Source organism: Thermobia domestica, chromosome 14 (genome assembly GCF_964235325.1).
Source record: "Thermobia domestica chromosome 14, izTheDome1.hap1.1, whole genome shotgun sequence".
Lineage (NCBI taxonomy): Eukaryota > Metazoa > Arthropoda > Insecta > Zygentoma > Lepismatidae > Thermobia > Thermobia domestica.
In genome coordinates this window covers 175100284-175119276 of record NC_137467.1, presented here as the reverse complement: position 1 = coordinate 175119276, position 18993 = coordinate 175100284, and the positions used below count along the sequence as shown (strand labels likewise).

The 18993-nt window shown below is 36.7% G+C and overlaps 1 protein-coding gene across 1 annotated transcript in view; it reads left to right on the top strand.

Annotated features, from left to right (window-relative positions):
- LOC145670753 (nose resistant to fluoxetine protein 6-like) overlaps window positions 1-18617 on the top strand; it is a 40522-nt gene extending 21905 nt beyond the window's left edge. The window contains exons 2-5 of the mRNA XM_081739521.1: window positions 1020-1152; window positions 6525-6714; window positions 15494-15636; window positions 18429-18617. Of these exons, the coding sequence (XP_081595647.1) occupies window positions 1020-1152; window positions 6525-6714; window positions 15494-15636; window positions 18429-18575 (613 nt within the window). The 3' untranslated portion in view covers window positions 18576-18617. The remainder of the gene's footprint in view (window positions 1-1019; window positions 1153-6524; window positions 6715-15493; window positions 15637-18428) is intronic.
- The last annotated feature ends 376 nt before the right edge of the window (window positions 18618-18993 follow it).

Below are 18993 nucleotides of genomic sequence, written 5' to 3'. Positions count from 1 at the left end.
CTGCATATGTCCGATCCATACATTACAAGAAGGCAATACGTATTCGATACAGGTAAAATCTGTATATTTCATATGGACAACCTATTAGCTATATACATCCGATCTATACATTACATATGGCCAACCTATACGCGACATACGTATAATCTATATGCTGCATGCAGACAGTCTGTAAGCTACATATATGCACTCTGTATGGTGCATACGGATATTCTGTATGCTGTATCTGGACAAGCTGTGTGCGACATAAGGAAAATCTGTATAATACATACGTACAATACGTATACTGTATCTAGTCGTACGTATGGGGCACAAGTACAATATAGATGCTGTCTCGGGGTTGAACGCAAGAAACATACGTACAGAACGTATATTGCATACTTCTTGAAATCATGCTCCGTCCTGATAGTCAGTGTATGTCGTCATTATTAACCCACATGCTACATACGACCCTGACGTCACAAAGCTAGATATTACCTCCGTATATACTTGTTACTGCAGATGACGTCACACGAATGACGTCATTGCACTTATGCAGACAGTACGTATAATACATACTTTTTCAGCTATACGTTTGCTGCAGGATGTTATATACGGTTATACGTTAAGTCCAGAAACTACAGGAATTACGAATGTAATCTACGTTTTTAAGTATGCCACCTACATTTTTTTTTCTCAGTGTATGAGCGGAAATATTGCTCGACAATAAGTACCTCCTCCTCTGTTTTGAGTAACATTACCTTCGCACCAACTGCACACTACGCTAGTCCACACACAACTGAGCACACATGTGGCACTCACAGTCCATACCATATTGCATCTGAGCGCCACACGTACGCGAATTTCAGTGCTGTTTGTTTTGCCGCATACTGTATTTATGTATTCTCTTCTTGCGAAGAACGAGCACTTATTTTAGTCGAATGTTTCCTCGAAGCCCCTTACACATCCCATTAAATGAAATTTTGTAATGATATGATTGTACTTAAATGAACTAATATTTTCTATGATTAATTTTTCAGCATAGACACTATATTAGCATTATTATATAGTATGTACATTCCAACTCACACAAGAGCAACACCATACATTTTTGGAACCGTTTTGGGATATCTTCTTCACCGGAACAAAACAAAGCCTCTACGAACTTCAAAGGTAATTTATAATGAACATTTTAATTTACTAGGTAATTGGTTTTAAATTGCGCATACCTGTAGAAAACAATTAAAAGTAGGCCTACGTTATTGTTGAAATACATATGAATCACTGTTGGGATTATAAGAATCAGAATTGGACGGGTATGTGACACACTGTTAGAACAATATATGCCAGTTTTAAGAGTATTCGTGTCAATGTTAGGATTATAAGTGTACTTATATATATATATATATATATATATATATATATATATATATATATGGCCAGATTTAGGGGAGTGCACCGGGAGCACGTGCACCTCCGTTCTGAATATACACTATCTAAAGTGAGAAACTGGCTGTGAAAATAGCAATACTTTCCTAAAATTTAATGTCATGTTTCCGTCTCGGGCTTAAAAGAAAGCGGTTTTGCTAAACACAATAGTTTAAGTCAGTTCGTCATACACATCACAGATGCCTCAAGGCATTTAAAAAAAAAAAAAATTTAATTCAGGTGTACTGATAGTTATTGGTGCACCCCCTCAGAAAATCCTAGATCTGGTTCTGTATATATATATATATATATATATATATATATATATATATATATATATATATATATATATATATATATATACTGTTAAGATTATTGAGAAAGTAATAATAACATATGTGCCACTGCTGGGATTTGTGTCAGTGCTAAGAGTGTGTCACTGTCAGCAAAATCAATCATCATCGTCATCACAAGTATTCTGCCATTTTTGATAGATCATTTGTTGCAACGCAGAAGCTTTCACGGTCAATAATCTTCCACGAACATCTTCGTCTTAACGTACAATTTTTCTGTTTTGATATCGTCCAATAATTGCAGCCTCCTTCGCCCCCTTCGTCTTTTTCCTGCCACTATATCCTCTAGCACATCCTTCATGATATCAAGGATTATCCCTCACAAGGTTATGATCAAAGAAAACGTCACCCCAGGAGGAGTCTTTCCCGTTTATATCTGTCCTGAAACACAACATAGTCTATCTGGAATCTTCGGCCTTCAATGGACATTTACTTTTTGACCAAAAGTTGTAATTTAAAGACACCATCGTGTAGAACTAATCTTCAATATACAGCATACCAAAAATCTCAGAAAAATATTTCTTCGTTACGGAGATACAACGCTTCAAACAATGAAAAAATGAGCTTCTTACGTCACGGCAGCACAGACAAGGGTTTTGGTGTGACGTCACAGGTCTGTAAGCGTGCTGTAAGTGGCATTGGAAGCTTCAGGGAATTTTTTCATATTGCAGTTTCTTACTGCAAACTACAAATAAATTTAGTAGAATAGTGAAAGGAAAAAGGGCAAAATAAGTAATACACTTACTGATATAAACGTAAACTGTTAATAAGACCTATTTTAATATGAAATATATTAATGGTCATTTGTAGTGTTCTATCATTACAAATATTTTAGGTACTTAGGGCCGTATGCAGAGTCATTTTGACGTGTTATTAGTGCCATACTAAAGACTTCGACTAACATAACGTTCCTGTAGTAGTCAGGCTTTTAGTATGACGTTAATCATACTTCAAAACAACTCTGCATAAGGCGGTTATCCACTTAAGCAGGATTACTTTACTATTGTATTACCCCAAAAACATTACAGTCTAAGCACTATATCAGTTCATGCGCAGATTGAGAATATCTAGGCTATCATATAGCTTTACTTTATTTTGAAGATTTTTCGTGAATCTCCATGCTATTATACTGTGGCTACAAATGAGCACTTTCAGCAACAGAAAGCTCTTAATCTCTTTAAAAATATTCGTATTCTATTACATCCTTTCATTTTTCCACTATTTAGTTTGCATATTAGCAATTGGTCACCCAACACCATTGCTACAACTATTCTCATCTTAATGCTACAAGAATCGTATTATATAGCGCGTTACTTTCTTACTATATTTCTACAAGGGAAATGGTTTTGTGGTCACCGCGGTGGTTTGAAGGTGAAGGAAGCTGTAGCGAATAAAGGCAGACAGGTGGTTAGGCTGCCGAAAGACCATCATAAGGAAGATAAGTGCTAGAGAATTTTTCTTGTGACCTAAGCGCCGGTTCTCAAACCTAGGCACCATAATAATACAATTTCGTACATGGGCCTTCACAATTTTATTTTTGATTTAACTTATTGAGGAGCCAGACTCCTATTTACAATCGCCTTGACTACCTGGCGTCCAGGATTTTTCGAGCCTGAACAAGAGGAATATTGACAGAAATTCATTATGTGTTACTTATATTGTTACTTTGAAACTCCAGCTTTTTCTTTTCAATAACCTCACACGAAATAGTGTTCTAGTGTTCAAATATAAGTTTATTTATAATCTTTCTCCCCTTCAGATAGTCCCGTATCCACGGGAAGCAGCCCCCACTAAATTTTTACTGCCGACTAAAATTTTCAATGTAGGCTTGCAAATAAACTATAATATGTTGATGAACTATAATATGGTTGGATTAACCCCCCTAACTTCTACCGGGCCCCCCTACATTTTTGGAGTTTCTACAAGCCTGCCCTCAGCTCTGAGATGATTAATGTTTGGTATATGATAGTGCATTTGCATAAGATCATATTGTAAAAGTATTGCGATTCGTTCTCTGAGGTCCACAAGCAAAACAAAATAATAATAATAATAATAATAATAATAATAATAATAATAATAATAATAATAATAATAATAATAATAATAATAATGAAAGCAAACGTTTGAAGAGTTCAGCCTATGATAAGCTTCATCCGGTAGATTGATATCTCTTATATTGTTTCGCTCACTGGAACAGAATGTTGTGTTCATTACTCGTCATGACATAAATCACATTCATTATCAAAGGACACAGTGGATCAATAGTGGAGCGCTCACCTCTAGTGTGAGGGGTACGTGGTTCGAATTCAAGCTATATGAATTTGTGGTGGGGAACATCGCATCCGTGGGTTTTCTCACGATTCAGACGTTTCCTCCCACATGACCGTTCCACCGATTGTTTTATAATTATTCACTGTCATTAATCATCCGTCTCCCTTTGCCTATTCGTGGAACATAAAAGTTGAAATTTCATTTTATTTTATTCAAAAATAAGCCACTATAATTAGTTTGTTATTACTGTGAGACCATATCTGTTTATTTGTTGGTAACTCATGTTCTCAAAACACTTCAGCCAATTGGTAAATGTTCACATGAACTAATATAAACAATTTACGAGCATATTCCATGGGTTAAAGAAGACGACAGTAAGCGCGAAAATATTATGATGAAATAATATCGCTATTGTGTAAAGTAGTTCGATAAAAGCACTGATAAATTATCAGAATGTTCATGAGCAAAATTATCATCGTAAGTTTGTGCCTCCTTGTGTTGAATTCAATAAAGAATTTAGATTATTTTTACTTGGAAAAACGTTTTTAATGTATTAATTTCATTGGCCTTTCCCTGAGCGCATAACTATCGAATCCACGATGAACTTGCATATAAGAAATTAGCACTCTACTATCAAATAACTATACTTTTGTATTGTTGATTTTTCTTAAGAATGAATAAAATTCGCTTCGTAAGGTCGGTCGGTGACCGAAACATGAGCATATTAATTAGTTTCTTACCTCAAGCTGCAAACAATATCAATAATATAGCAAATTAGTACATTTCAACTTTGTCCTAAGATATTTAAGTACATTCAAATAATTGGTAATAAATATATAAATAAATAGCTTGCTTTATAAATAAACCTTAAATTCTGTTACTTTTCTTATTCTTTGTGTTATTTGCAACGTCTTACACATTTGAAAAACATGCATCGTATCTTTCGCTAAGCCGTTTCCCTAGTGAGCGGCGCAGATACCGACCTGTGACGTACAAACATGGTGGTCTTTGTTTTAAGCGCACGACTAGCAGACCAGAATTCAATCGCAAATTTCGACATGTTAGAATCGTCGCATGAGCGAAAGAAAGTGTTCTCCGTAATCAGCTAGCTCTGAAGTTATTTTTTAGAGCAATAAAAAAATCAGTGGAAATGTCCATTGAGGATATTCTGGTATGTCTTCCTCTCTTGTGCTGCTTGAGCTAAGTGTTTCCAATTACCAGTAAGTTCTGGCTACAGAAATTGATCAGTTTCTCTCCTCTTTTCGTCTAAATCATATTTGCTTGCAATACTACATTCTTCTTTGTATCCCTCAAATGCAATGAGATCTTCCATTACAATAACACATGGACCCCTCTCCTCCCTGTCAACAGTTTCTTCTATTTTTTCATAATTTCCTCTACTTCTTTAGCAGTATGTAGAGTTTTCGGTGCGCATTTTTGTACCACTACCACACTCCTCTTTATTATTTTAAGTCCTAACATCATAAATCTATCATCAACAAAATCTTTCACTACCTTGTCCTTTAAATATTTACCAAGAATTACTCCTACATCATTATGACTGCAAAATTCATTACCTGAGTATATCCTTCACTGTACAACACGCCACTACCTTTTTAACTAAATTCATAAACTCCTACTAAACCTGGATTATTTTGTTTCATTTCTTCTTTATGACGTTCTAACTTCTATCCCTGAAACGATGCATGTCCCTACTCTAAAACTTTTCAATTTGTTTGTCTTTCTTTCTCTATCTATTTTTCTCACATTCTTACTTTCAAACCCAATAGTCGTCCCAAGACATCCCTATACCTACGAATGGGAGATATTTTACGTCTGTAGCTCTTGCTTAACTTGCGAAAGACCAATTTTTTCTGGTGTCAACAAATTAGGGGGGAAATAGAGTGGTGCTTTCCTGTTGCCTTCCACTCTGCGATACCTCAGCCGCTAAAGGCACTCTGACCACCCCTGGGACTAACGTCCAGATTGTCATACCAACCACTATAATTTCCGCCAACTTGGCTACTGGAGAACTGTTGCCTTCTCCCAGAATATTCTTCGTCTCTCTACTAAATGACCAACCTGGTATGGGTAGCCCTTCCGGTAGTGAGTGAACTACTGTCGACATGGTTCTAAGTTTTAGTGTAGCACGCAATCCGTCACACCCAATACATAAGTATCTTCGTAAACAGGTAGTGCTGTTTATCAGGGTTGTACTATATACAACGACTGGCTTATTTCAGCCCGAAACTTTAGAAAGTATTCTCATAAGAACTTTATTTTATTTTATTATTTACACTAAAAACAGAGGATCATAATGCATTAAAACGTTATATAACTTCATTATACGTTATATAACCTACTAATGGTGAGAGAGTAGTAGTGATCATTATGTAAATTATTTCATTTATAACGATTTAATATATCAGAAAACTTAACACATTGATTTTGCTTGTCTTAACTGATTTCTAAATCATGTTTCTCTTTTTTCAGTATTTTGACACTTGTGCTTGGATATTCACAATAATTGGGAATACTACCATCCTAGTGTATGGTGTTAGGTTGATGTTGCCTAATAATAAATATCATTCTATAGAGCATGGTCTCTTCCTGATTTCTTACAAACTTATTATGAGTCTATCAGTGTCCTGGATAATCTTCGCTTCTGCTTCAGGGCGTAACAGTAAGTTCGATACAAATTATTTTATAAAGGCTAATTTAATGTATATATCGTAAAACTCTGTTCCATATAAGTTGTAGGTAGAGCAAGGTAAATAAATGAATGTCCGGAATCGACCCCCACTACCGGCTTGTATTATAGAAGTCACTGTATACACAGAGAAAAATCCGTTCTCCGGACAAAGATATGCTATCCTCTTGCTTACTACAGAAATCAGTACGAAGCTTATCCGTATGCTACATAGGCACTGCCCTTAGATGTTACATTATGCCGTTACAGGATATCTGACATCTAACAGTTTTCCGTATATCACATGCATATACTTATGTTACCTTCGTCAGCTATATGTTATATACGTCCATTTGTATGTGAGATCCTGACCGCCTACATTGTTTCATACGGAAAGTACGTATAGATGGAATATTTATACAGAAAGTATTATAAAACATGCGTTTTCAGTTATACGTCTGCTGTACGTTAAATCCAAAACCTACAGGAATTAGGCATGTAACCTATCTTTTGAAGTATGCCACCTACATTTTTTCTCAGTGTAGCAGTATTTCAGAAACACTACAAAGTAATTCTCCTCTAATTTATTGGGTTAGAAATTAGGTAGTCCTTGAACGTGAGGCCGTGGACAGGATCTCTACACATCCCCATGGCAGGCTAAGCAGAGTGACAAAAGAATCGTCAATACTCCGTGGCAAGCAGTGAGCGGTTAATAGTCACAGAGCCCCGTAGCAGGCTAAGCAACTGACGTAGGATACCCAACAGAGCCCCGAAGGAGGCTAAGCCAGGAGAAAGGAAAAGCCAAGAGTCCCGAAGCAGACTAGAGGCCTGGGGTTAGGTTATTCCTAATGTTCCGTAGCAAACAGTAGGAGGGACACCAGAAAACTGGTAAAGAACTGCCAGCTGCGTCCCATTATATAGGCGTCCTTGCGGCGATGGCGTTCCTGCTCTGATGTCGTCGTGTGCTTCGTAGAAGCCAGAGATCCGTCGTCTGCTGGTTGTAGTAAATCCACGTGATGCGTAGTACCTGACGTAAACCCATGAGGAAGCGTAAAGTATTATTTGCATACAATACCACTTGGGTATTGCAATATATATATATATATATATATATATATATATATATATATATATATATATATATATATATATATATATATGTATATGTATACTCAATAGTTTAATTTTTAGTAATGTCAACAACGATATTCTTGAGAAGTAGAGTACTTACAAGGTTGTAAGTTTTACAGGCCCTCGATGTAATAACCAGTATTGTGAATCACGCGTTCCCAGCGATGTGGAAGCCGCTGGATGTCCTTGGCAATGCCTAATCTCTGGATAGTGCGGATAGAGCGATCGGTCGCCCGCATGAGATCATCAACTGCACGGAAGTGTATCCCACGAAGTCCTTCATCTTCGGGAAGAGGTCGCAGGGACTTAAATCTGGAGAATACGGGGAGTGATAGATTACTTCCCAGCCCCAACGATGCAACAAATCAGTGACGGCTCCTGTTGAATGTGCCTTTGCATTGTCATGCAGAATGATGAGTGGATCCGTCAGGAAGTGGCGTCGTTTTCGTCTTACAGCTGCTCGCAGATTGTTTTGCAAAAAATTGCAGTAGTACTATGCACTAACAGTTAAAACCTTGGGGACGGTGTGGTTTATGATTACACCATTCCAGCCGAATACAATGATGAGCATAGCTTCCACATTGGTTGGAGTATTCCGAACTGTTGTTTTTCTCGGTGACCCAGGATGACGCCACTCGTTTCATTGCCATTTCAGCTGTGGTTCATACGATCTGGCCCAGGTCTCACTAATAGCAATGATCCGCCGTAAGAAGGCCTCACCTTCACGTTGATACCGCTCTAGTGTGTTCGAGTGGCATCACATCACAGCCACTTATGTTGTTCAGTCAGATCATGTGAAACTCACCTTCAGGCGATTTTACGCAATCCCCGGTTCTTCTTCAGAATTTTCAGCACAGTCGAATGCAGTAGTCCTGTATTGTTGGCCAATTGACGAACCGTGACGTTCCGATCTGCTAACACTAACGCGTTCACGTGCTGCACATCTTCTTCACTTACAGGAGGATGGCCGGAGCGAGGAATGTCTGTGACATTTTGTCGTCCATCATTAGAGGCTTTGACCCACCTTGCTACTGTACGATATAGTAATGCACTTGCACCGCAAATATGTTGCAATACTTCGTAGCACTGTTTTGCATTCCTACATCTAATACATTCAATTTTCAACCTGCTTCTCTGATCTTGCTTCGAAAACAAGACTATTCTGCGAGCACTTAAGCAGCGTGACTGTAATTCATGAGCACTCTCTCATACCTGTCTTCTAACTGCTGGCGCTGCGCACGCATGGAGAGGAGGGCAGGCGAGTTCATGTGCTCTGAGAGAGGGTCGGCATCTAACCTACCGCTGGTATGAATTATAATGAATTGCTTTGTTCCCGAGTATGTATATAGCAGTGTTGCCATTACTAAAAATCCAACCCTTGTATATATATATATATATATATATATATATATATATATATATATATATATATATATATGAGTGTGTGTGTTTTCTTGATAAGCTTTTCATACAGCCGTTAAACTAAACGTTATTGTTTTAAATGAAACAGTCGTTATATGTAATGAAATAAGATCAATTCTTTGTTATGCTGTGTGTCCCATTCATTAACATTTCTGACACACACACACACACATACGCAGTGTGATTTAGTCACAGTGGACAGAAGATAATTTTCTATCCGGATAACATGGCAAATACCTGGTAATATCGCTTCTTATATCCTTGATAACATTATGGGTTCTCTTAAGAAGTTACTTCGTGACGTGGTGCAGATTATGCCATATCGATGTAATTTTACTACTTCATTAGCTTTTAGGTGTCCAAGCCCACCGTTCCTGTTTCCAACGTTGAATTAGATTCTCAAACTAACAAGAATAATCGGAAAAGTGTCCATAAATTAATTTGAGTTCATGTGTCAATCTGTCTTTTCTGAGCATCTCTTACGGGACAGAATTGGTGATGAAAACAAAAGAGCTCTTTCAGCAACTCATTTCAGTCGACATCACACCCGTTTTTGAAGGTAAAAACGGCTGGATTTTGATGTAAAATTTTGTGTTCACTTCTTCCCACGTTTAAAGGCACTCCAACTACTACACCCCCACGCAGACCAAATTGCTTAAAAAATGTATTTATCACACGTTGCGCCCTGTCAATTTATGTACTATTTTGTACATGTGGTCTCTCGGATCTGCGTAGCTCAAATATTGAAGGAATGTATAAGAAAGATGTCAGTATTAGGTCTTACAACTAACAAATAGCACGAAGTTCTATGCCTAGACCAGGCACGTAGCCAGGAGTTCATAATAGGGAGGTGGGGTGTAACGAAACACTGTGGTTATCACACCAGAGGCTGGATCGTTCTAAACTATTTTACTGGCAACATACTGTAGTCTTCCAAAAGTCCTGCAGTAAAAAGTTGTAACTTTGAAAGTACTACTTACAATTTTATATTTTGTTTGTAATGTTTAGTGGAAATGTCAAAATGTTTGTTGGCAACAATGAGCGGATGTAAACGTTGACGTCATAACCGCAAATCACGTGACAAAGATGGCGTCTACTCAAGAGAAAGCGCAGTGTGTGGCGTGGTTTTGTGAGTTAAAATCTAGTATTTTGGTGAGAAGAAATTTCCGACAAAAATATCAGAAACAACCACCTGCAGGTTCAAGTATCAAGAGATGGTACGATAAGTTCCTAGCTACCGGGAGTGTCTTGGACTTGCCTCGTAGCGGAAGGCCAACAACCAGTGTTGATGTGATTCAGTCCGTGCAAGAAAGTGTGTTGCGAAGTCCAAAGAAATCGTTGAAACACAGATCCTTGGAGCTACGAGTGCCAATGACAACGCTGCACGATATCGTTCGTAAGAAAATGATACAGAAGTTTACAAGTAAAAACCGAAAGATGTTCAGGACCTCCGGAAGAATATACGTGATGTCATTGGGAGTATTACGGATGAAATGCCATTCTTGGATTCCCGAAAAGACTTCAGCAATGTTTGGACGTAAATGGTGCTCAGCTGGAGGTTTAGCGTTGAAAAAATGCTTGGAAACAAAATTTCAGACTTTCTTACAAGTCCACTAAAAGTTTTATACAAATACAATAAATGGTTACAAAGTTACAGCTTTATACTTTCTTGCAGGACTTATTTAGTTCGTTTAGTCAGGATTTCGTACTGGGGGGGAGGATCGTGACATGAAATATTGTGGTTACACACCAAGGCTCGATCAATCTACACTATTTTGCTGGCAACATACCCATATAGGTTTATTAGGACAATAAAATGAGGATATGTTAGTAAGTATTTTAATAACAAACTATAAAGAAACCTCCAGTAAAAGAATATTTTAAAAATATTGAAAAAGATATAGTCTTCCGAGGTTATTCGAACTAGGTTCTTCTTGCCTTCTTTCTTCTTCTGTTTCTCATCTTCGTTTAATGCCATCAAGGATAGCAATGAGATCTCTTTAGCAGTAAAGACATCCTACAAAATGGATTAATGTTGCTGCGAAATTGAAAATTTCTTTAACACGTGTAACTGGAATCTATGTTGCCAGGCTCATATTATTGGTGATAGTGGGCATTTCTTAAGTTCTACTTGAGAGTCAATATGATCAAACTGGTTTATCGATTGTCATTTGTGATCCATAGGATTAGCATGGAGCTAGATGGAATTCGGAATGCTCCGCTCAAATAATATCAATTTTAAACTTGAACAACTTCCGTTTCCTCCACACAAAGCTCCTCATAGAAAAGAGTAACCAAACGTTTGCTGTAGTGTTATATTTATAACACTTATTCTTCTTTTTCTCGTTTCTTTTTGTTTCATCTTTCCTTAATATTGTCATTTATGGTTTCCTAGGAAGTCCGGACCCCTCAGATCCACCCCTTGGCTACGTGCCTGATCTAGACCGCAAATGAAACAAATCACACAAGAAAGAAAACAAACAGTGGTAGAAAGTAATCGAAGAAACGAAGATCTCAAGAAACTTTTAAGCACAGTATCCTTGTAATTCTGATGTTACTCACTGGTTGTGCTCCCATATTGTTTACTACAGAGTCCGCCAGAAAAATGTATCCACTCCTTGTCATCCTTTATCAGGATACGGGCATTGACAATTATTTTCAGCAGGGTTACCACACTCGAGATTCTCGATGATGCCAAACACGGGTCTGAATTATGCTAGATTTTTGTAAATTATGCCAGATTTTCAAATTATCTTTCCTAACTAATTTTAAAGACCCACCCCTACTTATCTTCATTATTTTAACTGTATTCATGTACGAAGCTAATATGACGCTGTCAGGAATGATAATGAAATAAATTGGTAAATAGCACATTATAGGAGAGAAAGGTCGAATTTATGTCTTATGAATGGCTAACATTTTAAGAAATATATACAACAAGCCGGTTCCGACACATGCCTGAAGCATTTCGTTTAGTGTATTACTAGCTGTCACCTGAAGCTCATATTCCTCCCCTCTCAAGTTGTAAATTGAAAGGGACAGAAACACCCCAGATTCAGGTTTCAGTTGACAGTAATAAAACTATGGATAAGTAAATATGTTTTGTAGAGTCACGATTTGCTATTTTTGAATATGTCTCTGAATTCAACAATAAATTACAACCGCGGAAATACTGATTGTTCCAACCATCGCTTCAACTAAGAAAAATAATTCCCGACGGTCCTTGAACCATCTAAATTTTCGTTCTTTTTCTGTTCATCAGAGAGAACAATGAAATTATGCTAGATTTGGCCAAGATGCTAGATGCTAAATGCACGTGAATTATGCTAGATCTAGCACCAAGATGCTAGATATGGCTACACTGGTTTTCAGTTAAAATTATGTTGTAGTATGGTTTTTCGCTCGACAGATGTCGGTACTGTCAACATGGTTAATGAGATAAGAAAATGGCAGGAGCACGCTTGACGTTCCAGCAGCGTAATTATGTTTTTAAGTGTTTTATCTGTTTTGGGAATGTCATCAAAGAGCAGAGTCAGTAGAGAATGGAGTTTGGTACTGAACCACCAACTCGTCTAACAATGAAACGCATTGTTGGCAGGTTTGAAGCGCATGAAACAACGAGCGGTCGCTGCAGTTACAGCGGTCAATGTATCAATGGAAACCAATGCACATGCCCTTCATCTTCTGGCAAAGGTTGTCGAGCGTCCCAAGTAGGGATGTGCGATACTTCGATATATCGATCGATCGATCGATATTTTGTGAATATCGAAATTTCGATATTTTGTAAATATCAAAATCGATATATAGATACTTCCATATTTTTCGATATTTCGATATTTTTTCGATATTTCGATACTTCGATATTTTTCGATATTTTCGATACTTCAATATTTCGATATTTTTCGATATTTCGATATTTTTCGATATTTCGATACTTCGATATTTTTCGATATTATCGACCGATATATTATCAAACCTTCGATATTTCGATATTCGATATATCGATCGACTTTCGATATTTGGTCGATATCGAAGTTCGATATTCAAAACCGGATATCGCACAGCCCTAGTCCCAAGCAACAGCCAATATTCTGACCATCTAATGTAAATATTCTTACTTGAAGGTCTGTAACATATGTTTGAACAATAATTAAATGTAATTAAGAAATACGATATATGTGTTTTTTCTTAAACAGTGTATACACTTTTCTGGAGGACTCTGTACTTCGGGCGTCTCTTTCTGGGTGTCTACAAGGGCTATGGTTGGATGGATGGCGTGATTGTCTAAGTGATATCTTCAATTGGTTCTTCGTCGTCGATGGACTGCAACCTATGTTGGTCACTTGCCAAACTCAAGTCTTCTCCCCTATTATATTCTTGGTCTTGAATCGGTCCGAATGAAGACAATAGCTTGCAGAATAACTGCTTTGCTGGTCTCTGTTCAGCTTGATGGCCCTGGATCCTGCTTCGGTCTTCTCTTTACCACGATTTCCTATTATTCTGCCTTTCACTAACTTTTTAACTGATCCGAAAATCACAACAGAAGATGTTACTGTAAGGTTCTTAAACTGAAGAAAACAAGTGATTTGCATCGATTTGCTTGAGAAAGGAGAAAACTGTATCCTGTTTATTGAGCATTCGTTGCAAAACTTGACGTGTGTTTCGTTACATTGTGTTCCGGGTTCATCATGCACCTATAGGGTATATTGATAACATTTATAAATATGCATATGTTAATATGGCATATGGCAGTCCGTATCGCATGGTATCATTTTTCTTTATGGCCAAACTTGAACATGTCTTTCTACACAGTTCTGATATAATACGTAAAGAAGCCATTAATAGGAAATGTATTTTCAATTGTGAAGACGTAATTTAGTGAAAAATAAAAAGGTAATGCAGAAAATCTTCGGAAAGTACGTACGTTTAAATATATTTTACCATCAGTGTTCGAAGTGGAGAGAAAACAGATGTGGTATGTTTTGTTACGATTTTGACTAGACATGCCGGCTTTCTAAATGTTGAAATGCAGTGAGGGTATGTTGTGTAAAATATTGCATTTCTATTTACATAATGATTGAAAAATATTGGAGAGCTTCTCTGTGGTAATATGGGTGATGGGGTATGGAAAAACTTTAATCTCACGAAACAACTTTCTGAAAAAAATTTAAAATGTACCCTTATGTTGTATTATAGAAAATTATACACCAAAATGCTCAAAAACCAAATGAGGAAATTAATAATTTCTTGCGGGAAAACTCCTAGTCTCCGGGGTATTCGAAACACCCGGAAGACACACTCGCACAGCAGACAACTCCTAAACATGCCCATGCTCAAAACACGGCATTTATTTGCATTAAGGCAAGAAGATAGACACACAGAAATAATCAATTCAATATAGCACCTCAAAACTTGACGTGTGTTTCGTTACATTGTGTTCCGGGTTCATCATGCACCTATAGGGTATATTAATAACAACCTAGGGTATAACCTAGTTGAACTTCTTTGAAGACACTTCATGTTAAAAACAGAAGATAGGGGAAAGATAACAAAAACAAAATTTCGGTGTTGTCAACTTAGAAATTAATATTTCTACATAAAAACTAAAACCTTTTTTCGTGCAAAGCTATTCGTCACTTGCTGTGTACAAAAATTAATTTATTAAAGATATTTAACATCTACTTTCCAATGATGGTATGTTTTAATCACTGAAAAGCCAGAGGCGGTATGGCATACCACCTCATACCGTCTCACTTCGACCACTGGTGATCATTGAACATTTAGTGAGTAAATTACCTTTAATTAGTTCCAGAAATTCTAATATAACGAACTTAAGGCTAATTGTCCAAGAAATATGATCATCGTTCTCATGGCTCTAGATGACACCAACACTCTACGAGTCCACATTACATCACATAGCGTATTAACGACTATCAGTCACTACAGCTAACTCAAAATAGTCCTAGTACACGAATGTTAAATGTTTCAAAGATTTAATTTAGTATGGAGGTCTCTCCCCGTGATATTATTGTTTCTGAGTGTATATTAACATTTACTTCGGGGCTTTCGGCGATGTTTTGTTTTGAAGACATCTTTAAAATTCTGGTATTAGAAACAAATATTAAAGGAAAACTTACCAGAATATAAATAATTTACTCTATTTAATATCTTATGAATTATTTGTAATTTACAGAAACATAATTCTTTGTTTTTATTTTAGAATCGCTGAACGCTTTCCTTAGCTGGCATGGCTTTGAATTCTTCTATCGTTTGCTATACTCGCTTTATCTGGTCAGTCTTCCCATAACTTTACGGAGATTACAGAGGTTCAAAGATCCTGTGTATTTCTCAAATGGATTTGTGGTGAGTATGCTTCCATAATTTTATAATTATCTTTAAACTTGTACTAGTACTTTATATTTAGATTATATATAACATTCTCTAAGTTTCCAGTGAACTGGAAAAGTTAGTTCTGCATTTCCATGCAATACAACGTAGTGATACATAGAAAACATGCTTTCTCTGCCATATGCAGGTATTATTGTCTTCTCTCCAGGGTCTTATTTGCATAAAGATAACCAAGAAAGTTCTGTCGCTTTTTGTAGAGGCCTGTGTTCCATTGGCCACCACACTGTGAGTTGAATGCGAATGGAGATAAGTCGAAGGTCAGGTCGTTGGTATGAGTATATCCAACATACTACCTGATTTTGGAAGTTCAGTTACACCGTGAACTTACGTAGGACAGAGTGCTCCTCCGTTCCTGGAGGAGCACTTTCGAATTCGTGACCAAATTAGACAGAAAGATATTAAAGCTATTTTGGAAGATGAAGAGGATTATAGAATCCTGGAACATGTAACAGAGGAATACTCAGAACTATGCAGAAAAGCATTTTATAGAGAAAACACAAACTAAGTGGACATAAAATATGGAAAATAGGATGAATGAGGATTCCCCCTCCTGGACCGAAGGAAATTTCTGGAAGCGCTGGATCTCTGCGCCCCCAGGAAGGAGGTTGAGTGATGGGGTGTGAGTGCCTAGAGCATTCTCGGTCTTTTGACTGGTAAGGAACTCCGGATGCTCTAGGAGCGTGTGTGTGATGTGATGGTGATGGAATGAGTGTTAAATCTGGAGCCGTGGGAATAAATATACACTAATGTGTAATAGAAACAATAATATAAAATAATATCCCAAATTCTGAAATGAAGACTCGGAAATAGAGCATCATCTCGAAGCCGCTTCGTGATTCGGTTACGATAGCGTGCGACTTTCGGTCCGTGTGTACACGGCGGCGGAACACAACTGACCAGGGCCCGCACTAAGTGCTCCGAGTGGGTCCTGGGCCTCATGTCGATACACACGGTCCGTTTATGATGTGCAGAATGAACCGAGATCAATGAGTGATACAGCTACATTAAACAAATACAGCCAAAATCATAATTTAAAAAAAAAAAATCAGAGAACCAACTTTATCGATACGACACTTAAGTGCATTATAGAAAAGTGGTGTGTTTAGTGAAGTGATGTGTAGTGTAGTGTTTAGTGAAGTAATGTGTATTTTCTATATAGTGATTATTAACCACACAGGAGAAACCATAACACAGGAGATGAACACACACACAGGTGAAAATCCTTTAGGTAAGAAACCAAGATTAGGAAGAGAATCAGCAGTAGCAGACACCGAAATTATCTGAGTTCAGATCAGAGCATAACAGGAAAAGTTTTTCGTGTTATTTTAATGAACTCTAAAATCAATAAGACGAAAACAGAAGTGTAGGTTTTGGAAATATTAAACAATTGTCAACATAATATACATGCCAATTTAGGTAGTAGGTAGATACCAATTAAATTTTGTTAAATAATATGATAATAAAATTAGGTAGGAATTAGATAGTAATTAAATTCTTGTTAGTTAGTTAATATTGATTAGATAGATAGCTCAAGGCCTTTTGGTTTTCTTTTCGTTTTTCTTTTTTTCTTTTTTTTTTTTTTTTTTTTGAAAATTTTTATTTGTTTTGTTTGTTTGTTCATCGTTGTTGGATGTTGAGTGTCGTGGTCTCATCCTTCCCAGCCTTTTCCTTGTTCCCTTTCTTCCTTCCAATTATTGCAAATAAAGGACGATGAAAAAGGCTAAAGAAAAATAAAATGCGATGATGATAGCCCGTTTCGGTTAAAGTCTTCAGATGCCGAAACTGAAGAGGCTGATTTGAGCATTAAAAATATTTAAAAAAATTAAAAAATGTCTCGTCTTAGGAAGGAGCCATTTCTTTTTCAAAGTGTTGGCATGTGATGAGAAGTGGGTCTTGTACGAAGCTCCACAATGCCGTCATCACTGGTTAGCATCACACGCTCCGGTTACAAAACAGCCGAAAAATGTAGTGCACCAGAAAAAGGTCCTCCTGGGTTTTTAGTGGACTGCTCGCGGCATCCTGCACTGGAAACTGTAAAAAGCTGTTCAGAGCATCAATGTAACAATGTACTGTTAGCAGTTGAGCCGCGGAGACAAACTAAAAAGTCTGGAACCAGCACTTCTGAATCACAAAGGGGTCCTCCCGTTGCAGGACAACGCTAAGCCCGGCCTTCCTAGGATGACCAGGGACACCATTCTACGCTTTGGATGGGAAACGCTATTCCATATGTGGTATTCCAATATTTTTCATAAACGTCGACCATAAGACGAAGAGAAACAAGATAACACTCTTACAATCTATAATAACCTAATAACATCTATTAAACCACAGAAGTTATTAACAAAATAAATAAGTTATTACAAAATAAATACAAACATTATTTAAAAAGTAGCAAACAAGTAACCAAGACAACATGATAATTAATCAACTACCGTTGAGTTCATTCTTCTAGTAGCTGCCTTAACCTATATTTTTGGGTAATTCAAATTTTGGACACACTGTAATTTCTATGGGTGGCAACACTGATAATTCTCAGATTCCTATTTTCGGATGTAGAATACCATTGTCTATTGTTGTGGTAAGTTACATTTCATTATCTCTTTTCACTTACAAAAAACGGGCAAAAGAAACTTTGTTAGCTTTTCAAAAATATTTAGTAGTCTGCCCCCTTAAAAGGACTGTTGTGACTTTCTAATCTTGTGTTTACAGCTAATGCTCGCTTATTTATTTATTTATTTATTTTTCAGATGAACTGCTTCTCCTCTGACCTCGTATATATAATCATTGCCGCTTTAGCTCTGCATCTTGCAGTTGAAGCTCCATTTATAGAAGTAGCTGATATCCTTACATCGAGACAAAAGAGTTCTAGTGAAACAGCAAAGAAAGAAACGTAGTGAGGTCAATGCATATTTTAACAGTGATTAATTGTATTGTATACACCCGTGAGTTGTACATGGAATATTATTCTCTATATATAGATATTTACTAATATTTCAATTTTTGGTACCCAATGTATGATTTACACTTTGTACTGTATGAAGTATTCATTTATTTTATTATTATTATTATTATTATTATTATTTTTTTTTGATAACCCTGAAGCATTTGATACTATAACTTTACGTTAACTATTTGGATAATTAAATTTTCTGTACCATTTTATCGAGCTTATTAATCCGTTTTTAAAAATTTAGAAACACAATTAAAATAAATGTTAATAACTGTATTCTTAGTGTATTGCTTAATCTGGTGTGTCCCAAAAGTATAATTTTTGTTGTATTTTATTCATATATTAGTGTTTCATTGTTACAT